The 27,644-nt window shown below is 35.7% G+C and overlaps 2 protein-coding genes across 2 annotated transcripts in view; one reads left to right on the forward strand and one right to left on the reverse strand.

Moving 5' to 3' along the window:
- Window positions 1-13,048, reverse strand: part of LOC125226559 (mucin-2-like) — a 53,635-nt gene extending 40,587 nt beyond the window's left edge. Inside the window, exon 1 of the mRNA XM_048130555.1 lies at window positions 12,970-13,048. Coding sequence (XP_047986512.1) covers window positions 12,970-12,972 — 3 coding nt within the window. The 5' untranslated portion in view covers window positions 12,973-13,048. The remainder of the gene's footprint in view (window positions 1-12,969) is intronic.
- Window positions 13,049-19,287: 6,239 nt separating this feature from the next.
- LOC125225985 (craniofacial development protein 2-like) lies at window positions 19,288-27,104 on the forward strand. Its single transcript, XM_048129799.1, has 4 exons — window positions 19,288-20,070; window positions 21,048-21,288; window positions 26,035-26,146; window positions 26,915-27,104. Exons 1-4 carry the CDS (start codon window positions 19,288-19,290, stop codon window positions 27,102-27,104), a joined length of 1,326 nt encoding a protein of 441 aa, XP_047985756.1.
- The last annotated feature ends 540 nt before the right edge of the window (window positions 27,105-27,644 follow it).

Here is a 27,644-nt window from a genome sequence, read left to right on the forward strand (position 1 = left end):
AATAAATAAATAAATATTATAGGACATTCTTACACAGATCTCAGACAGAAGTATCTGTCTTAAAAATGTAAAAACCAGACACACAGATTTTATTTCATCTTAAATCTAATAATTTCTAAATCTTACCAATGTTGATATCAATAAATACTGGTGACAGTGGTGACGAATGAAACCCGAAAAATTATTTTGTAGACCTTATGTCTCCGCAGTGAGGTTTACGATTTGAATTTTATTATTTAACAATATGAATGTATATGTCAAGTGTTCGTCCACTAGTCTTGTCCATTTGATGGTCAAGATGGCCATTTGGTAAACACAATGGATGCCTAATAGGTACTCTTGTTTGTGCATTCAGATTGGCTGACGGTAAGTAGATACAGTAGCTAATAGAGGCTCAGATTAACTTTTATTATGTATACGGTACTATGTCAATGAAATTGTTTCAAAATATATTTTTTGATGTTTTACAGTAAGTAGCTATATAATAATTGTGGCGGTAATTTACCGTACTAGGTATTTACTGCGCAAACTAATACTTACTTTATTTGACTATTTTGAAACTTTAAAGGGCTATAATAAAGGTGCTGTAAAATATTGTAAAATAAACGTACGGATAGGTAACTCCTACCTTTCGAAATAGTAATGATTAGTAGCACTTTTTTGTGAAATACTAACGCATATTCATAATACAACAATTTGTATTCCCAAATCGGATAGGCACAACACATGAGGTAGTCAATTTACACAAGGTAGGTATAGGTAGTAAATTTTTTTTTCACATTGTTTCTAGTACATACTATACAACGTGTTTCTGGTATCATTCAAAACCTCAGACACCCCAACTGATTTTTATTTTTTTTAAACTCATCTAGAGTATTCATCTTTTAATCTGATGGTTACTTTTTTTTTAGATTGAATTTTTAATTTTCTGTACAGCTCTACTTGACTTTTAGCTCTACACTCAATAAAATAATTGCTAACTACCATCATAAACCATAAAATTATTTATTTGTGTACGTTTCTGCAACGACATAAGGTTTACCAATAGACAGCTAAGATGTCACTGTAAAACACTTTAAAGCTTTGTTAAATTAAACTTCAAATTGAACAGGTAATCGCAGTAAGCATTTTTAAACCCAATATTCAAAATGACAAGGTTGTAATTAGGTACGAGTTCAGTTTGTTATGACTTATGATAAACATTAAGATTAAACTGACAAACAACGTCAAACTCTTAGCGGAAAAAATAATCGTCCAAGTAACCAGCCATTACTAATACTCAAAAAGGTAAACAACCTCTAGCAGTGCGATATACACAATGTTGTATTACGAGTACAATAGAATAGTCACGTAAAAAATAAGTAATAATACTAATTTAAATAAAAATACTACCCCCATCAAGATATAGCTCAATCGATTCTACTCTCGATTCTGAGCAAACTGTTCTCAGGTTTTTAGTGTTAAGTGAAACACGGTGTATACATACATACATACTAAGCATGGAGGCTTGTTTGTGGATTCTTTTACTACCAACTGTGCTAAAAGTCAATTTGTAAAGGTTATAGCTGTTTCGTTTATGATGACAACACTAGGTCTACTACGATATGGATTGGATAGGTCAGTGTTGGCTATGGCGTAATCTTAAGTTATTGGCTACTGAGGTACACTGTTGAAATTCGCACCTCTTCAAGGTTCTTATTCGTTAATTAATGAATCTGATACTATCTGAGGTTTACTGGTAGATCCCTAAAAAGGATAGAACTTTGTGTTTGTGCCAATGCTGTGTGAGTTTTTTCCGTTTTTGTATTTTGTAGAAAAAAGTGTTTTACTATTATGTATTACTAAAGAAATATAAGTTAATGCTTTCATGCATAGGTACATACATACAATCACGCCTGTGTCCCATAAAGGTGTAGGCAGAGCACATGAATACTCAACTTTCAGTGCCACTCTTGGCGAATAAGGGGTTGAAAGAAAACGAAACTGTGACATTGCAGTGACAGGTTGCCAGCCTCTCGCCTACGCTACAATTTAACCCATATCCCACAGTCAACTTCTACGACACCCGCGGGAAGAAAGGGATGGTGAAATTCTTAACCCGTCACCACACGGGCAATAAATAATATATTTCGTTAGTACAGATATTGAATAATGTAAATGAATCGCCAGTAAGTACTAAAGGAAATATTTTCCTATGGCTAAATTTGCTTTGCATAAATTAATTTTACAATCTACAAGCATAAACCGTGTTTAAGCATGATTTGTGTGACAAGCTATATGACTTACTAAACAATTGTCAGAAACTTACTTCTGCCTACAGCTTTGTCAGCCTATAATGATGATTTCGTAATAAAACCGGCCAAGAGCGTGTCGGGCCACGCTCAGTGTAAGGTTCCGTAGTTTTCCGTATTTTTCTCAAAAACTACTTAACCTATCAAGTTAAAAACAATTTTCCTAGAAAGTCTTTATGAAGTTCAACTTTTGTGATTTTTTTCATATTTTTTAAACATATGGTTCAAAAGTTAGAGGGGGGGGGGACACCTTTTTTTCCCTTTAGGAGCGCTTATTTCCGAAAATGTTAATATTATCAAAAAAATGATTTTAGTGAACCCTTATTCATTTTTAAATACCTATCCAAAAATATATCACACGTTGGGGTTGGAATGAAAAAAAAAGTCCCCACTTTACATGTAGGGGGGGGGGCACCCTAACAAAACATTATTTCCAATTTTAATTTTACCAATTTGTCGGCGTGATTGATTTTTTTATTTTATTTTATTTATTGATATACATATTGGTACCAAATTTCAGCTTTCTAGTGCTAACGGTCACTGAGATTATCCGCGGACGGACGATAAGGGTTCCTAGTTGACTACGGAACCCTAAAAAACTACATATCTTCATATCAAATTTTTGTTACATGTAGGGTACAAAACCAACTTCACAATCCCTAACGCTTCGTAAGCGCAAGGTAGCTCTACCCTATCGCTCTTCTCAGGCCCCGTAGCCGAATGGCATTTCTCCGACGCCAAACGAAAGCGATACGCCGCTGGCTCTGTCGCGCCAATACGCAAGCGCGATAGAGATAGATATCTACTAGCGCTTCGTTTCGTGAGCGTTTCGTGAGCGATTGTGCCATTCGGCTAGCCACCCAGGCCCCGTAGCCGAATGGCATTTCTCCGACGCCAAACGAAAGCGATACGCCGCTGGCTCTGTCGCGCCAATACGCAAGCGCGATAGAGATAGATATCTACTAGCGCTTCGTTTCGTGAGCGTTTCGTGAGCGATTGTGCCATTCGGCTAGCCACCCAGGCCCCGTAGCCGAATGGCATTTCTCCGACGCCAAACGAAAGCGATACGCCGCTGGCTCTGTCGCGCCAATACGCAAGCGCGATAGAGATAGATATCTACTAGCGCTTCGTTTCGTGAGCGTTTCGTGAGCGATTGTGCCATTCGGCTAGCCACCCAGGCCCCGTAGCCGAATGGCATTTCTCCGACGCCAAACGAAAGCGATACGCCGCTGGCTCTGTCGCGCCAATACGCAAGCGCGATAGAGATAGATATCTACTAGCGCTTCGTTTCGTGAGCGTTTCGTGAGCGATTGTGCCATTCGGCTAGCCACCCAGGCCCCGTAGCCGAATGGCATTTCTCCGACGCCAAACGAAAGCGATACGCCGCTGGCTCTGTCGCGCCAATACGCAAGCGCGATAGAGATAGATATCTACTAGCGCTTCGTTTCGTGAGCGTTTCGTGAGCGATTGTGCCATTCGGCTAGCCACCCAGGCCCCGTAGCCGAATGGCATTTCTCCGACGCCAAACGAAAGCGATACGCTGCTGGCTCTGTCGCGCCAATACGCAAGCGCGATAGAGATAGATATCTACTAGCGCTTCGTTTCGTGAGCGTTTCGTGAGCGATTGTGCCATTCGGCTAGCCACCCTGGGCTCGGTCGGATACCGGTTAAATTTTCAAACCGTTATCATATTGTACTTGTGGACAAACCTTTAAATTTCATTTTCGCTCGAAAAGCCGCTATTTTTAAACCGGTTGTTAGGAGAACTCTTTCATAAAGGTTTCGTTCGATTAACCGGTTTAGAATAAATATAACCGGTTTATTCCGCAGCATGATAGGTAATACCGTTCTAACCAAACAAAAACTCGCTGCGTGAACGTAGGTATTTAAATGCGTCTCGCCGCTCGTCGAATAAACCGGTTTATTTCGGTTAAAATAAAGTCCTCATGTCGTTAGCGTTCTTTAAAAAGTTCGGAGTAAAATCGAAATAAACCGGTTTTAACCGGTAAAAATAAACCGGTTCCGAGCCTTGGCTCTTCTATGGCGCGACAGAGCCAGACTGCGTTTAGATCGCCTCGTAGCGTCAACGATTGCCTCTTCGTCTACTGTCCCGGATTTGTAAGTTCACATTTTTGACACATTTGTTTTGAAGTATGTTGCGATGTGGCTAAGACGTATCGTTTGCCAAGTCTAACGATTAATTTCGAGTTGGTTGAATCGATTGGGCCCTACGTACAAGGAGGTGCTTAAACAAATATACGATTTCTATCAACTTAATGAAATGTCATTTGAATCGAAATGACAGACTCTGCCACAGCACTAGTTTAAAAATAAAAATGAATGATAAATGACATAATAAGTAAATCCTGGGTGATAAATTAATATCGTAAAATACTCACTAACGAAAATCCGTAAAAATGTAACATGTGTTAGATTATGTTTAAAGTAAGCGAAATATTGTTTTTAAGTACTAGATATTATTACAGGATTTTATTTAAAATTTCATTAGGTTGAGCGAGTTTACGTTTTGTGGTCGCTGTCATGTGTCAAAAAGAGGTTCTTACAAATCTGGGACAATAGGCCGGCAATTCGCCATGTAATTTTGCTGCTCGTTGTACACGACCGGATTCGAGCGAATTGGACACGATAGCTATGTCAAAATGGCATCATACTATTCATTCTATCAAAATGTAAGTTCGAATGACTCTTGTTCATCTAATAATTGACAGATAACTTATCCTTGGTGCTAATGACTTTGATATCTGTCGTAATTGATTTAAACTTAGTCATTTTCAAATCAATTCTCGACTCATACTTGGCGACGTCAAGATTCAAGGTAAGTTACGCAAAAAGTCATAGATGACAGTATGGAGGAGGAATCTTTTAATAAGATATTATCATTAGAAAAGTATTTATAATTATAATTATGTTCGTTGTAATTGTCGGTCGTGTTCGAACTATGTTTATAAGATTTCAACTCAATACGATATCAGTCTGTCTGTGACAAAAGCGCGGTATGCTATCGATGTGTTTTTTTTTTCATGCGTCGTTGTTCTTAAAGGGGTATTGTTAATTCTATTTAAGAAAAAGAAAAAACAGTCAATTTTGCATAACATGCAAATGTTAAGAAAAACTCATAATTGGTAGGTATAATTATGGATTATTCGGTGTACCTATTTCATTGGTATTTTGATAATTTTCCTTAACATCTCAATGTGTTGTTTTATTTGTATTAATCTAGTCACACCTAAGTCTTTTGCTAAACAAATAATAACATTGTAAAAATATCGTTCATATTTACTAACACTAATAGATAATTCAATAAAAAAGGTTTTTTCATGTTAACAATTTTAAACGAATGATATACTGATTAATGAATAATTATTCAAAACGGTGGTGATGGGTTAAGAATTTCACCACCCCCTTTCTTCCCGTGGGTGTCGTAGAAGTCGACTGTGGGATATGGGTTAAACTGTGGCGTAGGCGAGAGGCTGGCAACCTGTCACTGCAATGTCACAATTTGGATTTCTTTCAAACCCTTTTTGCCAAGAGTGGCACTGAAACTTAGTAGTTCATGTGCTCTGCCTACCCCTTTATGTGATACAGGTGTGATTACATGGATGTATGTTATGTGTATTAAAAATTAATTCTGGATTTTTTATCAAATAGGCAGCAAACGAGCTGGCGAGCCGCCTGATGGGAAGCAGTCATCACCGCCCATGGACATAAGCAACATCAGGGGAGCCACTTATGCGTTGCCGACCTTTGAGAACCCTAAATACCTGCTTCTTTATCAAGTACATAGTACAATAAAAATAAAATGCATTTATTTCAGAGTTTCAGACTACTTGGGTCCAATAAGTTTGTTAGTACATTTTACAATATACATATACATTTATAGTACATTTTATAATACATTGTTATTTTCCCTTAATATATTTTTCTGGAAATATCGTGTGTATGTATTCATAGGCTTGGTATTTCTCTGGATATCAATTACGCTGCCTACGTAAGGGCAGCTGGCGAGTGTATCCTGCTATCGGATCGACCTTTGCCATAGTATAAGATTTCTTGCTATCAATACATGTATCAGGCATGATACCAGAAATTTAATGCTGACTTGTAGGCATAAAATAGTAGGTACATACAAGTACGATACGATACAAGTGCGGAAAAAAAGTGTTTTAAATCGACACGAGTTACAAATTTCCTTTTAGCACGTGTATCGTACGACGTTTTTCAGTACTGATGGCCCTCCGATGTTTCGCCCTGACAAGAAATGAACTACTTCTCGCACTAGTTCTAAAAAAAATACCATATGTACTGAAAATAAATTATTTTCAAAAAACATTGGGTTTTTGATTTTATTACTTTATTACAAATTTCCTTTTCTCACGTGTATTGTACGAAGTCTTTTCTGATGTTTTGACTTGACAAGAAATGAAGCACTTCTTGCACTAGTTCGTAAAAAAAGCACCATCAGACCTTGAGGCCTTCGTGAACTAGCCCGGGGATATGGAGAACAGGAATGGAATTTTGTGGGACACTCAAATAGGTTAAGTATAACCACAAAATTAAAAATTTGAAAAAACCCCTTACAGCAACATAGTAAACCGATTTTCATGAAAGAGCTAAGAACACTCCCGACTAACTCAGCTTTCAGACAAAAAAAAAAACTAAATCTAAATCGGTTCATCCGTTCGGAAGCTACGATGCCACAGACAGACACACACACAGACAGACAGACACGTCAAACTTATAACACCCCGTCCTTTTTGTGTCGGGGGTTAAAAATCAGAAAAACCGTTGCTCAAGACTAGGACAAAAATACTTAAAGTTGAGAGACATAAAGGCTGCAAAAACGTACTTACAACCTAACAATAAAATAAAAATTTTGAAAAAAACCCGACATAGTAGACAGACTTTCATGAAACATGGCTCATGTTTCATGAAACAGAGTGCTCTTACTCTCGACTAATTTCTTTCACAGCTTTCAAACAAAAAAAACTAAATCTAAATCTTGGTCCATCCGTTCGGGAGCTACGATGCCACAGACAGACACACACACACAAACAGTTAGTAAAACTGAACAACTTCATCAATTCTTGTATTATTTTCTCTGATTATATATTCACTCATATTATTAAATTAAAACGGGACTTAATTGCGTAAAACTTACGTTTTATATTTAACCCGACGTTTCGGACATGACATTACGTCCGTGGTCACGGGTAGACTGTTCTAAAAGTACTTAACGTGCAAGAAAATCATCAATGGCTGTTAAATACATTTGATGTGACAAAAGCGCAATTAACAGTTTTTATTTAATTAATAATTATATACTAAAATTCCATTTGTATTATTGCATTAAAAAACAATGCACAAAGTCTGCATAGATAATTTTTAAATCTGTGTCAAGAAAACCTAGGTCCTTACCTAGGTTCAAGGAGTTCATTTCAATAAGTTAATATTCATCTCATACACGTTTTTCTCAATTTTCAATAATGTGGTGAGCAACGGCCGCTGTGACCTTTGGCTGTTGCGTCAGTTCTGACCTGCGTGTGCGCATTCGGACTTGAAAATATGATTACTGATGTCGATGTGATATTCATCGTTCAGATTCATATTAGTAAGGGTTGGATATAACATTCATAGTATCAGGGACGATATATACTGGGACTGACAAAGCTCATACAAAAAAGTCTTACCCCTGAAATGTATGGGCCTTTTAGGGATAAAACTAGATGGCGCTGTTCGCAACCTGGAAGTGCTGATATTTTTGCGTGTTTTTATTTTTTATAAGAATAAATTATATAATTTTTTATATTAATGTCATGACATCACATTAATACACATTTTGAAAAAATAAATTTGTAGGTTTTATCATTGTAGTTATGATAGTATTTAATAGGTGGCGCGCTAAAAAATTGAAGTACGATTCTTAGTATGAAGATTGTCAATCCTAATATGCCTAAATTATCCTTGATAGTATGAATAATATGAATGTTATACAGGGTGGGGCCTGTAACAAAAGCAAAAAATTAAACTGTAGGCTGTACTCCTTAAACTGACCAACATTTCTTCAGCGACTTTTAAAAATTATGAAGTCTTTAATTTTCTTATTTTTCATACAAAATAAATATTAGCTTCAATGGACGCCATTATTGTTGTCATTGACGTTGTCAGTCACACTTTAGACTTAACAGAATTCGCAATACATTACCTCTTAGGAAAAACTTTTAAGGGTGATAAATAACAAAATACAAGTTATTTTTAAAAGTCGCTGAACAAATGTTAGTCTGTGTAAGGAGTACAGCCTACAGTTTAATTTTTTGCTTTTGTTACAGGCCCCACCCGGTATATAGGATGAAATAAGAAGGACCAGCCATACTTTGCATAGTGGCTTTTGTGGTCATAATGAGCAATTTTTATTATGGCACCAATGCTGAAATCGCGGAAAAAATTGGGTGTTCCAACCAAAACGCCATGCCACTCGATTTTGTGAAACATCCAGTTTTTTTAACGATTTCAGCATGATAAACGTCATTATGTCCTTAAAAGTCACTAGGTATGTAAAGTAGGTCCTTTTATTTCACCCAAAAAAAGTTATAGTTTGTGATCGAAATTGTAATGCTTGAGTGTCGATGCAATTGAACTTATATACCACAGTCGATTTCTAGGACACCTACGCAAGGAAAGAGGGTGGTGAGACGATATGAATAATTAATAAATCAATAGAGGTATTATGGGACATTCTTAAACAAATAAACAAACCTGTAGTCGAATGCACAAACGCTTAACGAAACGCTCACAAATCGTGAACGAATCGTGAGAGAATCGTGAGCGAATCTTGAACGAATCGTCAGCGAATCGTGAACGAACCGTGAGCGAATCGTGAACGAATCGTGAGCGAACCGTAAAGCGTTTGTGCATTCGGATACGCACACTGTACTAACTTATTGCATACATCAAAGTACTAGATCGTGTTTAAATCGAGATCATGATTTGAATATTGGAATACGCTTCGATATTTATGATATTTTGTCCACTCGCTCTGTCAGAGATCAGGAGGCTAATTCTGATATACAATTTGTAATGAAAATGATATGTAGCTAGCTCGTGTATACTAGCTCTTGCTCGGGGCTTCGCTCGTGTTAGAAGGAGACAAAAAGTAGCCTATGTCACTCTCCATCCCTTCAACTATCTCCACTTAAAAAAATCACGTCATTTCGCCGCTTCGTTTTGCCGTGAAAGACGGCAAACAAACAGACACACACACTTTCCCATTTATAATATTAGTATGGATAAGTTTTATGTTTAAAAACAATTGATATGAGCAGGTTCAAAGTTTGTAGGCTGTAAAATAATTTACATTTAGCGTGGGAACGCATCGAGTGTGATGGGCACCTTTGCACCTGAGAGGGCCCGGAACAAGTTTTGTGAATAGGGTTTAGTTTTATAGTAATGTTAGTTTTAATAAACTAGTTTGTTAATTAGTATTTTTTAGTTAGTTATTCATGTAGCGATGAATAAAGTAGATTTTCTCCATTTACATTGAAAAAAAGTGTTTTTGTTTAATTATTTATAATTTTTCTATGCTTAGAGGTATTGTATTTTGTTTTTATTCTTAACTGTGTGAAATTTAATTGCTTAGTTAAATCGTAAAGCTGATACAATGATTAGATTCTGAGATTATAAACATTTTATGGTTTGAGTAAAACCAGATAACATTATACTCGTTTTATATGTGTTATAACTGTTAAGATATATGTATAAAGTATGTACCTAATATTGCGTTTGTTGTAGTAGTAAAACATTTTATAGCATAAGACAAGTACATAAACTTATTGAGAATATAACCTCGTAAGGCTCAACATATTTAGTTTTCCCGTTTTGATTTTGAGGCTTGTTTTATATATAAATTGGTAAGAATTTCGTTTGTTTTAAAAATCAATGTAATAAAGGAAAATCTTCTTTATTTGGTAATTTTGAAGGATTCAAATTATATTGCAACAACTATGTACACTGTAGTGTACATTGGGCCTTACCAGGATAATAAACGTAAGTATATAAAACTAAGTATTTCTATAAACCAGTGTTTATTTGCAAGATAGTTTGTGCATAAATTGTAATGTAAAGATCGCGTTAGCAGTGTCATCATATCCGTCTCCACATTCCATCCATATGATTTGTATGGAGACAGCCACTTCATGAAGCTTCAAAGCGTTACGTTTTATCACATATGTGTGGCTTTGCTTTATATAAGGGTTATTTCTTCAAAATAAGTTTTTTACTAGCCTGATTTAGGGTTAGGCCGTTTTCACATTATCCGATCCGATATCGGATGTAGGAAGGAATGTAAAATGTAAGATTTATGCGCTTCCAGGTCTTTATTTATGTATTTGATAGATCATTATTACTAAAAAACGATATAAAACGCAAAAATTGCGGATTTAATCCAGATGGCACTATCCTACGACAGTTTTTGTCCGAGGCACCATCGAACTGCCGATATCGGCAGGACGCTTCCGACATTTTTGGCATGCCAGACCCCCCGCCAGCTGTCGGCCGATAATATTTGTATGTGTGCGTATATAATGTAGGTATACGTTTGTAGTAGTGTGCGAGACAAAAATGGCGTCTATTAAACAGCTGTTAATGATGAATTTCTGTTGAAAAAAAAAGATTGGTATTCATCGGTCCGAATTGCGGATACTATTTTTTTCATCTTTTAGTAGATATAGTTAAATGTAAAATTATTTATTTTAGCTGCCACTCTTGAGTATTTTTATGATCGTTATTTAAATTTTACAATAAAATATTTGAAATGTAGTGCGTATAATTATTAAATATAAAAAAAATTAAAAATATTTTTTGTATCAAAATCATACTTCATTGATTTGGAACAATGCGTTTTATCGGTCCGACATCTGACACTATCGGAAGCGTTTATCGGGTGTAGGATGTCGGTCCGATACCCGATATCAGATCGGATAATGTGAAAACGGCCTTAGAGGTTAAATTCCTACTGGGCAAAGGTCTCCCCTTGCTTATTCCACTCAATCCTGGATTTTTGAAATTAAGAACAACTTTCTACATCTTAATAGAATATGTAAAAAATATTTTTTATAACACATAAAACCTAACTAACTTATGAACGAAAAACCACATTATAATTATGAAAATCTACTTATATGAGTAATCTCCAGATACGTTCGATTCATCCGTTCTCCAAAAGTATTTTAATGTGAACACTCAACTTAAAATCTGACCTTGACCTTACCATTTACCAGTATCCAATATGGATCATCCAAAGGTCATTTATCATTGACATTTCGTTGGGCTCATAAATAATTTAAATTATTTTATATAATCTATTCGGATTAATTAAAAGATGTCTGCATAATAGCTCCGGTAAATTGAATTTGTAAGTTGTTTTTTATTATTTACATATTTAAGTCAATTTGATGATGTTTTAGTTACGGATGATATGACAATTTTTTTGAGTCATTCTAATATAATATCTAACGATTTGGTATCTTAATGTTTAATTGAATACTTAGATAAATGTCAAAGCATAAAGCATTTAATTTAATTTAATTATACAATTCATTTTAATTTAATTTGTTTGTTTTATTTATTGTATTTTAATATGGGCTCAAGGTCTGAAATAAATAATATTTTATTTTTTTATTTATAAATTACGGTATTTAATAAAATCATTATTTTGGACTAATTAATTAACTAGAATTTAGCATCTTAGATTCAGATTCAATAGTTCATTTTATTTTATTTTATAGTTATGTAGTTTCTAGCTTTTATTGCATAATAAAATACAATCTAATAGACTTATATTGACTAATGAAAATAACCGTGAATCATTCAAAGCTCTTACAAGCTAATAATTTACTGATAAGTGATTTTATTTGTACTTAAGATCGCTATAGCTAAAAGTATACTTGTTTATTTAATTATGCAATCTAGCCCCCGTAATGCATACATAAACAATTTATTTACTCATTGCAATATCACTTCCGCAGAAATCCCTCTATTATTTTAAACCTTATTGATTACAAAAATAAACAAATGTATTACAAATCACTAGCGTTGATAAATGGCCTAATTGATTAAGATCACGATTACCACGCGCACGCGCCTCCATTATGTCAATTAAGTTTTTATTTCAATTACACCTCACGTTTTTTTTTCTTGACTTTGTGCAGCTATGGTTTGTAAACAAAGCTTTAAGTGGGGTTTCTTGAAAAATTATGATTTGAAAAAAAAAGAAAATACTAAAATCTGAGGTAAGTGTGTCCTATTCTACTTCCACTCTAAAAAAAGTTTGACATGACTTTTTTTTTAAGTTTCCTATTATGCATGGGAAAGATTCAATATTTTTTATTCTAATTGAAATGTCTAAAAATCTCAAAAGAATTACAAATCTTTTGGTGTTATTTCTATTGTTTTTTTTTATTTTTCCCATTACAACTACTTGTTTGAAATTCTTATTTTTTTACGGTTTATAATTGTATTTTTATTATTATTTATACTTAATTGATTTATTGATTTTTTCACAACAATTTTATGTTGAATATATATTCCACCATGTTTTTTTCTTCAATCCTTTCCTGCCATTCCAACCCTAAAAATGCCTAAAAAAACCGTACGCTGTACTCACCATGTTTTTCTGTGTGTGTCCCACTCACTGCATTTCACACGGCACTACGCGGCGCAGACGCGGCACTTGTGACGACCGCCTGCGCAGACGCAGCTATATAGCTTCGCTTATACAGCCTGAAAGCGCAAGGCTCTGTAACGGTGTTATTATCCTGAATAATACTAAATACTATGTAAGGCTTTTATGCAAGAAATGTATTGTAATTGCATATTAAGCAGTCACTTAAAATTTTTAATATGATTAATATTATTATAAAAAATATTAAAAAAAAAACAATAATGACTTTCGTTCCAGTCTAGTACTACTCTAGCTTTGGATATACAGCCTAAACACATTAGGAAGGCTCTACTCGTGTTGTAATCCTGTAAACTGAAGCTGAATTATTTATATGCAACAATATTTTTTCACGTACTTACAACTTACTTATACGTATTTACATCAATGTTTTTAAGCATTATACTGCTATATACATACCTATATGTTATGTTTATAAGTATTTAATCTATTACTACTACTACGCCTTAGAGTCAATTTCAGACGATTTATGGTGCCATGTCCGAGAGACATCGCTTTTGATGACTAAAGACACCTATGTGAGAGCGACACATTTTGCCACATAGCTGACAAGGGAAGCTTGCAACCGATTGCGGTGTTCCGCTATGGTGTCTTACTTCCCTTTTGTCAGCAAGTGCCGCAAAACCAGGTCTCATCGACGAACTTGCGACCATCTCCAACGCATCGCTTCTCCGCAACCTAATTACTCTAATTACAAATTCAAATAAACGACATAGGTACAAAAATAAGGAGCCAATCAATGGCTTTCATTCAGCCACACATTTGAGAACATACGGATCAGATAAGAGGAAGCTGGCTTTCAGAAAGCTTAATCTAATACTACATGTAAAATGACTACCATATCATTAAAATTTCAGATGGAAAGGACAGTTTATGAGTATTTTCTGAATTATCTATAGTTTAGTTTATTTATTTCATAATGGTAAATTAACAGTATAAATCATTCTACGTTAACCTATAAGAATTTACATTATGATTGTCAATTATAATAATTTGGCATGCAAAAATACAATAATATAATGTCAATAATACCCCAAAGCAATAGAAATTATTAAATTAACATTTTGTAAATATGGTTTTTAAAACCACCGTCATTAGAAACTGAATAAGAATAACTACCCTTATAGTGGAAATGAATGCTCATTAAGGTGTTATACCTCAAGGGATACGACTGGGGACTGTTATGTTGACCTCCCTAGTCTTAAAAAAGTAATAAGCCCCTAATTGAAAGAAAGGTCACCCCCATACCGGGCTTCTGATCTGTAGAGCCCGTATTAGACCCAGAGCCCAGGCCCGCCAGACCTTCCTCAAATTCTCAAGGATGAAACTTTGGGACAATGTAGAGTTCATATCGGCGGTTAATGTGTGCATATTTTCTAGTTCGGCCCATCGGCCAATTTTTTGCTATCAAGTGATGAAGGTGAAAAAAAAATGTGCTTACTTTCCTTAAATTCTCAAGGCTGATTTTTATATATGTGTTAGAGCACGTTGTTAGAAATTGGTTATCATCAATGCCAGACCGTTTCCGCCGGCCATAACTTTTACCAGACGCGACAAAGTTAGAAAAAAACGACTCTAACTTACCTCATTTTCTCAAGCCTGATTTTGATATATGATACGCAGGGACCTGTAACTAGACCGTTTGTAAGCAGCCAGACCAATCGGATGGACCCAACCATCCGCCAGACCGACTTAAAGTTTCGATATGAGCATTAGTAGAATTGAAATATTCCGGGTCTATAAAAGCTAAAAACTTGAATTTTCTACATTAAGCTACGTGTATATTGTATACTTGACGTAATAAGCGACTTTCAAAAATTTTACTTCTAAGGAAATAAAAAAATGAAAGTTTATATGTGGTGCAAGATTAATTTTAAGCTATGAATTTTATTTACACTGCGTAAGTACATGTGTATTTTATTATAAATTTAAATAAGAAAAGTAAATTAAACTTTTTTTCGGTCGTCGAACAAGGTGGTTTAAAATTAATTTTAAGATCGATCCTTTTTAATTTGTGGGCGAGGGACCTCACATTATGTATAAAGGCACTATGTGTATGTTGCATATAATGTCAAATCCCTCGCATACTACAAAAGTTATTTAAGCATTTATATAAGTTCAGTTAAAATGAGGTGGAAAGTATAAGTGTATATGTTGTGTACACACGTAAAGTATTCTAAACTTTTTATAACGGCATACATGTATTTAAAGAATGCCAAAAATGTATTCGTGTCTGAAAATTCAGGATCTCCGACATGGGTTATAACGGGGTTGATGATAAACCACCTTGTTCGACGACCGAAAAAAAAGTTTAATTTACTTTTCTTCTTTTATTTATAATAAAATACACATGTAGTTACGCAGTGTAAATAAAATTCATAGCTTAAAATTAGTCTTGCACCACATATAAACTTACATTTTTTTATTTCCTTAGAAGTAAAATTTTTGAAAGTCGCTTATACACGTATCTTAATGTAGAAAATTCAAGTTTTTAGCTTTTATAGACCCAGAATATTTCAATTCTACTAATGCTCATATCGAAACTTTAAGTCGGTCTGGCGGATGGTTGGGTCCATCCGATTGGTCTGGCTGCTTACAAACGGTCTGGTTACAGGTCCCTGCGTATCATATACCAAAATCAGGCTTGAGAAAATGAGGTAAGTTAGAGTCGTTTTTTGCCAACTTTGTCGCGTCTGGTAAAAATTATATTTATAATAAAATACACATGTACTTACGCAGTGTAAATAAAAGTCATAGCTTAAAATTAATCTTGCACCACATATAAACTTTCATTTTTCTATTTCCTTAGAAGTAAAATTTTTGAAAGTCGCTTATTACGTCAAGTATACAATATACAGTATACACGTAGCTTAATGTAGAAAATTCAAGTTCTTAGCTTTTATAGACCCAGAATATTTCAATTCTACTAATGCTCATATCGAAACTTTAAGTCGTTCTGGCGGATGGTTGGGTCCATCCGATTGGTCTGGCTGCTTACAAACGGTCTAGTTATAGGTCCCTGCGTATCATATATCAAAATCAGGCTTGAGAAAATGAGGTAAGTTAGAGTCGTTTTTTGCCAACTTTGTCGCGTCTGGTAAAAGTTATGGCCGGCGGAAACGGTCTGGCATTGATGATAACCAATTTCTAACAACGTGCTCTAACACATATATAAAAATCAGCCTTGAGAATTTAAGGAAAGTAAGCACTTTTTTTTTTCACCTTCATCACTTGATAGCAAAAAATTGGCCGATGGGCCGAACTAGAAAATATGCACACATTAAACGCCGATGTGAACTCTACATTGTCCCAAAGTTTCATCCTTGAGAATTTGAGGAAGGTCTGGCGGGCCTGGGCTCTTGATCTATATTGTCAGTGACAAATCATGGCCTTTTATTTTGACGGAATGGAAGCATTACGAACGCTCTACCCACTAAACCCACTCTGGCGTTTTAGCGTCATACGTACATCAAAATCAAAATTGAAATTTTGAAAAAAACCCCGAAATAGTGGACCGATTTTCATGAAACATGGCTAAGAACACTCCCGACTAACTCAGCTTTCAAACAAAAACAAACTAAATCTAAATCGGTTCATCTATTCAGGAGCTACGATGCCACAGATAGACACACACACAGACAGACAGACAGACAGAGAGACAGACAGACAATCAGACAGACAGACCCCATCGTTTTAGTGTCGGGGGTTAAAAAAACCTTCATTTTATTCCAGAATGTATAAAAACAAAAGTCTAACTTAGATTATTAAGAACTAGCTCTTGCTCGCGGCTTCGCTCGCGTTAGAAAGAGACAAAAAGTAGCCTATGTCACTCTCCATCCCTTCAACTATCTCCGCTTAAAAAATCACGTCAATTCGTCGCCCCGTTTTGCAGCGAAAGACGGAAAAACAAACACAAACACTTTCACATTTATAATATAAGTATGGATAGTTTAGGTGGCGAGTTAGTATGATTATTGACATCTTGAGCCTATGAGTAAAGGTAAAACCAAAATGTATAATTAAGTAGCTATAACCTTGACTTTTGATAGTTTATTAGTATGCAGATTTATCAATTTGGTATACTGTGATGTAACTCGTGGATCCGTGTGAATGACTTTAAAATTTTTCTCATAAAATATTCGAATAATTTAGACTTTTTGAAAATTAAGTTCTCCGATCTGAGCATTTAGATATTTTAGATATTATATTACTGTTTAGGATATAAATAGATAGGAGTGATAGGACGCACGTGTAAAATAATGTGATCGTGTAATATAAATATGTATAGTTTATTGCACTTATAAATATAATATAACCTAAACACAAAATTAAAAATTTGAAAACAACTCCGACATAGTAGACCGATTTTCATGAACCATGACTAAAAACACTCCCGACTATTCAGCTTTCGAACAAAAAAGAAACTAAATCTAAATCGGTTCATCCCTTCGAGAACTACGATGCCACAGACAGACACACACACACAGACAGACAGGCAGACAGACAGACAGACAGACAGTAAAAAAGACATACAGACACGTCAAACTTATAGAATAGAATAGAACAGAATAGAATAAACATTTATTCGTGAACACAGGCAAGACAAAATACACATAATAAGATAGATATACGTTTATTTGTTTGTCAAAATACACACAGAATACACAAAAGAAATAATTTACAAAAAAGAATTAGAATACATAATAAGCAAATTGGAAAACAGGAAATTACACAGATTTTTACCAATAGCGTACTATGATACTGTGCGCGTCGCAACAAGACAAAAGGGTTACGGCTCAGTATTACGCTACGCCCTGAGGCAGCAGCACTGATATTCTGCCGGAACCAGATCAGATCACGATAACACATAATTGATTGAATAAGAAATATTGTAAAGAGATGAAAGTATATACCTAAAATATCTATCTATAACAACACCCCGTCGTTGTTGCGTCGGGGGTTAAAAATACATTAGGAATAAAACAGTACTAGGCCCTCTCTTTATAGGTAATGCGTGTGAAAGGGTGACGCTGATTGTCACAAACACCCCAGGCCCCGTAGCCGAATGGCATTTCTCCGACGTCAAACGAAAGCGATACGCCGCTGGCTCTGTCGCGCCAATACGCAAGCGCGATAGAGATAGATATCTACTAGCGCTTCGTTTCGTGAGTGTTTCGTGAGCGATTGTGCCATTCGGCTAGCCACCCAGGGTGCCTAGCCGAATGGCACAAACGCTCACGAAACGAAACGATAGTAGATATCTATCCCTATCGCTCTTGCGTATTGATGCGACAGAGCCGGACTATGTTTCGTTTTCGTTTGGCGTCGGAGAAATGCCATTCGGCTACGGGGCCTGCAGTCTCAAGCGCGGATCCAGCTTCGTGCCCAGGGGGGGGGGGGGGGTCACGTGGTAAAGGCCCAGGCCCCAGAGGGTGGCACGTGGTCTATTTGGATGGCCAACCTAGGCTCCAGGGGGGGGGTCATGACCCCCATGACACCCCCCTGGATCCGCGAATGTGCAGTCTGCAAAAAACGGTAGAAATTAAATAGTGCCTAGTGGCATCATTGTATTTCAAATAAATAAAGGGTGTCCCAGAAGTAAAGAGACATTTTTAAAAATCTTACTGGCCGAAAATTTTATAAGAAAGAAAAAAAGGTTTAGGTGTCATGACGTCTATGTTTTTGTTATCTGTCATTTAAAGCGGGAATTTCATTATTGCGGAATATTTTTTCAAAATGAAGCGTCAAGAATATGAAGTATTTGCTAACAGAGTTATTCTATTTTACGAATCTCATAATAAAAAAGATACAGTAAACCACTTTCTTCAAGAAGGTGCTAGGCGAACTAGTATATATAGAATTATAAGACGTTACGAACAAACGGCTGAGACTAGTTTTAAGAAGATTCCGGGAAGAAATGGGAGGGGGGGAAGAAATGGGTGGGGAGTAAGGGGAGAACGGTAATAACATCTTATCCGACCCAAATGTCAACCCCACCTGCACGCGCCGGATGGCGGCGGCAACCAATCGGTTGCCGTGGTGCTCCCTGCTAGATAACGAACGGGGCTCTGGCGACCGAGTAAGTGGCGGTATAACCACTATCCTAGCCGGGCAACCGGCCAGAAGAGGCCTAGCCAGCCTTGGGGATCAAATACCCTCAAAAAGGAGCAAGTGCAGAAAGACTTGGGGCGCTACTGCATACCAAATGCCCTAAGAACACCACCTCGGACTTACAACACAAACATGAACAGTACACCCAGCAGAAAGATTATGCCCAGCGATCCGGCTAGCGCCCGGCGTCGGGAGAATACCGGGTCTCCCGATGTAAAATTTGTAACCGGAGAAGAATATGCGATCACAGAAGCCATGCCATTATCAAGAAGAAAGAAGAATAAACCGCTACTAATAGGCACCTGGAATGTAAGGAGCCTTATCAAGACAGGAAAACTAGAGAATACCATTCAGGAAATGAAAAGACTCCAGTTGAGTATTCTGGGACTAAGTGAGATCAAATGGTCTGACAATGGCATAGTAAATAAGGATGACGTAACGCTATACTACTCTGGAAAGCCAGCAGCAGAAAAGAACCACCATTACGGTGTCGGAATGTTGATTAAGAAGGAAATGTCAAAGTTCGTAACCAATTTTGTTCCATACTCGGATAGATGTATGCTGTTGCAGTTCAATGCTAAACCCTTTAATTTAAGTGTTCTTCAGGTATATGCGCCTACAGCTCGAAGCACAAATGACAAAATCGAATCATTTTATAAAGAAGTAGAAGAGCTAATACAGAGCATCAATTCACAAGACATGATCATTATACTAGGCGATATGAATGCCAAGATTGGTAGAGGAGCCGTAGGAAAAACAGTAGGAGACTATGGGCTTGGCGAAAGAAACGAAAGGGGCGATAGATTACTACAATTCTGCGTCGAAAAGGACTTAATAATAACAAACACCTGGTATCAACACCCACCCAGACGATTATACACGTGGACATCTCCCCGAGACACAGCCGAACATGTTGTCAGAAATCAAATCGACTATATAATGATACAAGCACGCTATAGAAACTCAATAGTTAACGTGAAAACTTACCCTGGCGCTGATATTGGTTCGGACCATAATCTTCTAGTAGCAAAACTAAACCTAAAATTAAAATTACTAAGTAAACCAGAGAGGCACAAGAAAATTGATATTAGAAAATTAAAAAGTATGGATATAAGGATGGAAACTATAAATATGTTAAATAAAGAGATTCGAGCTACCACAGACAACATAAACGAAGAGAATATAGAAAGTAACTGGAATAAAATTAAAAAAGTAATAGTAACAACATCAGAAAAATGTCTGGGTTTCAAGAAAAGAGAGAAAAGGTTAGAATGGATTACAACCGAAATCCTTGATCTCATGGAACAAAGAAGACAATTTAAAGGAATTGATAAAAATAAATATAAAGAAATAAATAATGTTATCCGAACTAAAATCAGAGAAACTAGGGATAGGTGTTTAAATGAAGATTGTGAGCAAATAGAAAAACTTCAAGAAAAAAGGGACAACTTCAACTTACACAAGAAAATAAAAGAACTTACCAAAACAAATAAGAAACAAATAATTGGTAAATTAACAAATTCTCATAACAAACTTGTAATCGATAACGAAAAACAATGTAAAACATGGGAACTGTATATTGAGCAACTGTTCGAAGATGATAGAGCAGATTTGGATACAAACGCCGGGGAAGCTGAACTCAACGTGGAGGGACCACCAATACTCCAAATAGAAATTGAAAAAGCAATAAGAACTATGAAAGATGGAAAAGCTGTTGGCCCAGATGGAATATATGTAGAAATGTTTAAATTATTAAATGATGACAATTTAAAGTTATTAGTTAAAATGTATAACAAAATTTATGATAAAGGAATATTACCAGACGATTGGTTAAAATCCTCATTCCTTCCGCTGCCTAAAAAGGCAAATGCCAAAACATGCGGTGACCACAGGCTCATAAGAGGGCCTTGTCGAAGCAGTTGTTGGAGGAAAGGGAGGAAAGCGAAGTGGAGCTCCAGAAAGTAATCAACAAAAACTCAGAATTGAAAAGGGAGCTGGCGGACAATGATGTGCAGCTGACTGATGCCCGCGGAGAAGTGGACCGTTTGCAAGGCACAATAGACACCTTCAACCAGTGCGCTTCGACACATGAAGTGGCCTTGGCCCGCATCACACAGTTAGAAGAAGAACTGGGTGCGGCTAATGAGGAACTTAATTTGTTTAGGAAAGAGCGGGAGCACTATGATGCTTCGCAGTTACAGAATGTGTACCAAGAGTTGGTAAGCGGTGAAACACAATTGAGTAGGGACTCCAAACACATAGTATTCTTTAATAGTAGTAGTAAGTTAAAAAAGTACATTAAGATTAATAGGTATATTAGGAGAACCCAAAAGCTGATCAAAGGCCAGGCATGTATTAAAAAATATAGTAAATTAAAACATACATTAACAGTTATGAAAAATAGGGTTCAAGACTGTCATTCAGAGCTGGAAGTCAAGGAATCAAATTTTCTGAAATTAAATGCCGACATTAACAGGCTGAAAGATGAGCTTTTGGCAGTATCCACCATGTATGAGACTACTAAAAAACAAGTTGAGGAGCACATACAGGCTTTTAATACATTGCTGCTAGAAAATAGAGATTTGGAGGAGCGGTGTAAGGCATTATTAAATGGAAAACATTGTAATTGTGGCCAAATGCCACCAGCAAAGATTATTCAAGCCGATGTGGCCCACGACACAACTAGGCATGCGGCAGTAGTTAAACAGCCCCTAGAGCAGTCAGTAAGACTGTTGTTTTTTCAGATCAGATTGGGTTAGGAATGGGCCCATTATTAAGCTACCAGTTAGAGCAACAAGTGACAAATTACTGTTATCAAAACATTACTTTGTCTCATTTATGTGACCTTATTTCAAAGGGATGTTATGATAGCAGTACTACATTAGTAATTTTATTAGGAAATAGTCTTAATGTAGATAAGCTTAGCATAGATAAATTGATGTCCACACTAAATGTTATTGAAAAATCTGGTGTGGGGAAAATTATATTATGTGCACTACCTTATGCAGAAAATGTATCATATGACTATAATTGTAAGATAGCTTACTATAATTCTTTAATGTACCATGCCATAGCTGTTAATAAAAAGTACCATTTCTTTGACTTAAATAAATTCATTGAGCGCTTCATGCTAGCTCCACGGAAGGTATTTTTGCCAAAGAAATTATTTGTATATTTAGTGGAGTTATTGGCCTTCAATATTGAGCCAAATAGATGTAATAGTGTTATATATAAGTCTCAGTCAGCTGACAAAGCCAAGGACCCCATGCCTCATTTAAACTAGATTGTAAGACAGCGGAAAAACACCTGAATATGAACGTTGTTCACCAGAATATTCAGGGTTTTTCCAGCAAAGAATTAGAAGTAGGATTATTTTTAGATAGTAATAATGTTGAAGTTATGTGTATTACTGAACATTGGTTGAAACAAGAACAGTTGATATTTGATTATGTTAATTTTAAATTAGCTAGTTTTTTTGCCAGAAAATCTGCTGCTCATGGTGGCTCCCTTATTATTGTTAAAAATTGTATGAAGTGTAAAGAGCGCAAAGATGTTGTAAAATATTCCATAGAAAGAACTATAGAAATTTCATGTGTTGAATTAGACAGATATATTATTGTATGTGTTTATAGACCACCATCAGCTGACTTCAGCATATTTGAATCTTCAATGGAAAATGTTCTGAATTTAGTATGCAAGGGCCAAAAACATGTTATTGTATGTGGAGATTTTAATGTTAACTTGCTCGAGTCATCTAGTAATACTGTTAAAATGTTCTGTTTGTTTAAATCATTTAATTTATTTAATTTATTTCTTGAACCTACCCGGGTAGGTGTGACTAGTGCAACATGCCTAGATAATATTTTTTGTAACTGTGAATGTATAGATAAGAAATTATTTAACTGTTTTCATTCCGATCACAGCGGCCAAAGGGCAGCTTTCTTAAACGTTATTCATGATACTCCACAAACAATAACATATAGACCCATTACTGGATCTCGCTTGGAATCATTCAAAAATGAAATTCTACATAGTTTGTCTATAATACCATTTTCGCATTATGACTGTAATCATTTGTATCAAGATGTTTTCAATGTAATTCTTAATCAATTTAATAACAATTTCAAAATGAAATCTATTAGTGGGTCAAAAGTTAAAACAAAGTTTAGTGAATGGGCTACTGTAGGTATTCACAAAAGTAGAAAAAGACTTTATGAACTTTATGGTGAGAGAGAGCTGAACAAGAATTCAGAATTCCTGGACTATGTAAGAAACTACTCAAGAATCTTCAAGAAAGTGTGTTTAACTGCCAAGAAAAACTTTATTAGTTCTAAATTGAAAGTGTCGGACAACAAAGTGAAAACAACTTGGAGTATTATAAATAAAGAAGCTGGTAAATGTAAATCACGCGATTGTCAAGTCAACATTGTATCAGATAATCAACAAATAGTGTCGAACAGCGATGTTGCCTCGGCATTCGAAGATTATTTCTCAAACATAGCCGTTAACACCACAAAATGTTTACATTCTTCTGCGGCTCAAGCCCATTCATTACTTTGTGCTAATGTTAAGAAATGTAATAATTCATTTGAATTTAGTCAAGTAGACTCTGTAAATATTGTTAAAACATTCAAGTCACTCAATTTAAAGAAAACGGAAGACTTATGGGGAACATCAGTTAAAGTAATTAGTCATGTCATAGATATAATAGCACCTTACTTGGCCGTAATATATAATATTTCAATTTCACAAGGCACCTTTCCAGATCTTATGAAATGTAGCAAAGTCATACCGCTTTTTAAATCGGGTGATTCGAGTGATATAACCAATTTCCGTCCCATATCAATACTTCCTGTACTAAGTAAAGTCTTTGAGAAGCTAATGTTAAATGATCTACTGGGACACTTCAACAGACATAGATTACTTACAAGCAAACAGTTCGGTTTCACAAGGGGCCGTTCCACGACCGATGCTGCTTCGGTACTCATTAAACATATATATAATTTTTGGGAAAATTCTTGTGATGCAATTGGCATATTTTGTGATCTTTCAAAAGCCTTTGATTGTGTGGATCATGGAACGCTCATTTTGAAATTAGAACACTATGGTTTGTCTATAAATGCCCTAAACTTTATGTCTTCTTACCTTAGCAATAGAACACAAACAGTAGTTGTTAACAAAACTCGCTCTAGCGGGACTGTAGTCCAATTAGGAGTGCCACAAGGCTCAATTTTAGGTCCATTCCTGTTTTTGGTTTATATAAATGATTTGCCATGTATAGTGAAAAACTTTTGTGAAATAGTACTTTTTGCTGATGATACATCACTGCTTTTTAATGTTGACCGAAAATCTACGGATTACAATGTAATTAATAGCACGTTAGCTGATGTACTGCAGTGGTTTACTGTCAACAATTTACTTCTTAATTCTAAGAAAACCAAATGTATTCGATTTTCTCTGCCGAATGTTAAACCAATCGATACAAAAATACTTTTGAATGATGAATGCTTAGAGATGGTAGATACAACACTGTTTCTTGGTTTAACATTGGACAAAAATCTACAATGGAGTCCTCATATAAAGAAACTAGCAAGCAAATTAAGTTCAGCCGCATACGCCGTTAGGAGAATCAGGCAACTGACTAATGTTGAGACAGCTCGCCTAGTGTATCATAGTTATTTTCACAGTGTAATGTCATACGGTATTCTGGTTTGGGGCAAAGCAGCTGACATACAGACTATCTTTGTATTACAAAAGAGAGCCATTCGTTCTATTTACAACTTAGGAACACGTGAATCAGTAAGAGAACTCTTCAAAGAAATTAATATCTTAACTGTAGCTTCCCAATACATTTATGATAGTATAATTTATGTTGTTAAGAATTTAGACTGTTTCACTAAGAATTCTGATATCCATAATTATAACACTAGAAACAAAAATAAGCTTGCCATAAAGAAGTTTCGTGTCCGTAAAGTACAGAAGTCATTTGTTGGGCAATGCATTCATTTTTATAATAAGTTACCTGACACTGCTTTGAGATTACCCCTCCCAGCTCTTAAGAACTACTTAAAAAAATCATTGATGTTAAAGGCTTATTACAGAGTCGAGGACTATTTGACAGACAAACATGCATGGCCCGAACCAGAAACTACAAAAAACGAATAGCAATTAAAATAATTGTATTATGTATAGAGGACACAGTTCAGATAAGAAAGCACATCAAATATTTTATATTTTATGTTGTGTAGGTAAATTACATATTTAATGATATTGAGATTCATATTATCTTTTTCTTCTATGACAATTTGATATGTTTTCTCTGAAGAAGAACGACGTATTATTAATCAATAATATAATTTATTGAAATTGATTTCCATAGAGTACCTAGTCTGTTCATATTCTTTGATGAATACTTTTGCATGTTAAATTGTATGTTGTTATTTAATGCATGTTAATTATAAGATGTAATGTTTTGAAAAGAAGTTGCCCGCCGAGTTTCTTGCCGGTCCCATAGTGGATACCCCCCTCCCAACTGAGGGGGGACTGAAATCTTCTCGAGGCTGAGGCGTAGGGTTAGAGCCGGCGTAGCTTTATTTGACGTTCATATGCGCATTGTAATATGCCTACTTGAAAAATAAATATTTCATTTTCATTTTCATTTCATTTCATTTTCATTTTTCATAAGCCTGATGAGTCACGCCCTTAAAGTATTTCTAAAAGTGATTCATATGAGAATTTATAATAAAATTGATAAAACTATATCAGACAACCAATTTGGATTCAGAAATGGTTTAGGAACACGAGAAGCCCTAGTAGCAGTTCAAGTGCTAGTGCAGAACAGTCTAGAACATAACAATGAAGTGTATGCATGTTTTATAGATTTTGAGAAAGCATTCGACAACGTAAAACACGAAAAACTAATGCATATACTCAATAAGACCGAAATAGACAGCAAAGACCAAAGAATTATCAGAAACCTGTACTGGAACCAGTCAGCACACATTAAAATCGGACCATATGGCACTGATGATATCAAAATACGTAAAGGAGTGAGACAGGGGTGTATCCTGTCACCACTATTATTTAATCTGTACTCTGAAACTATATTTCAAGAAGCTTTCGATGGCGTTGAAACTGGTATCAAAGTGAACGGTACAGTGGTTAATAACCTCCGATACGCCGATGATACCGTTATCTTAGCTCACTCCCTTCAAGAACTTCAAACTCTTTTAAACCGCTTAAATACTGTCGTGGAAGATTACGGCTTAAAAATGAACATAACGAAGACCAAGTATATGATAATGAGAAAGAACACAAGTTCATCAGAAGGTCCGACCACACTGTCTATTAACGGCCAACCACTTGAAAGAGTCAAACATTACAAATATTTAGGAAGCTATCTTAACGAAAACTGGGATCCACAGAAAGAGATACGTATAAGAATGGAGATGGCAAGAAGCACATTCATGAAAATGAACAAACTGTTCACCAATAAGGACATAAACCTGAAACTTCGATGGAGAATGGTTAAATGTTACGTGCTATCTGTATTTTTGTATGGGGTCGAAAGCTGGACCATAAACCGAAAGATAGAGGCAAAAATAAATGCTTTTGAAATGTGGCTCTACCGAAGAATGCTGAAAATATCATGGAGAGATCGAATAACCAATGTAGAAGTTCTACAAAGAATGAAGAAAAAATTAGAACTTTTACAAACAGTAAAAAAAAGAAAAATTTCTTATTTTGGACATATATACAGGAACAATAAATATCAATTTTTAAGGAAAATAATAGAAGGCAAAATAGAGGGCAAGAGAAGTAGAGGAGGAAGGAAGCTAACCTGGATGAATAATATTAAAAGCTGGACTAGTAATGAGAACGCTGCCATTCTGAGCAGAATAGCACAGGACAGGAATAAGTTCCGAGAGATGGTCGCCGACGTCCGATGAGGACATGGCACAAGAAGAAGAAGAAGGGAAGAAATAGGACAGTGGCGGTACCTCGTAATATAAATCGGGTTAAATCGATTTTTGACAAGACTCCTTCGACGTCCGTCAGAGTGGCAGCTGATAAATTAAAAATACCTAAGTCGTCTGTCGCCAGAATAAAGAAGAATGATCTAGGTTTGAAAGCATATGTAAAACAATCAGCTCCTAAATACATAAAGGACCAAGAGCAACGTGCAAAACGAGGGTGCCGAAGAGTTTACAACAGTCAGCTAAGCAAAGTACTCGTTATTGACGATGAAACTTATGTTCCGGTGGATCCCAACGATGTTCCTGGAAAGCAGTATTTCCATTGTACCAGTCGTAAAGATGTGGCTTACGACCAAAAAATTGCAGCAAAAGCCAAATTTTTCGCAAAATATTTAGTGTGGCAAGCTATAGACCAATTTGGCAATGTCTCCGAGCCATACATTTCGTCAGCCTCCATGAACGCAAAAGTGTATCTGAACGAATGCATTATTAAACGGTTGATACCTTTTATAG

The sequence above is a fragment of the Leguminivora glycinivorella genome, chromosome 5, assembly GCF_023078275.1.
Source record: "Leguminivora glycinivorella isolate SPB_JAAS2020 chromosome 5, LegGlyc_1.1, whole genome shotgun sequence".
NCBI classification, from domain to species: Eukaryota; Metazoa; Arthropoda; class Insecta; order Lepidoptera; family Tortricidae; genus Leguminivora; species Leguminivora glycinivorella.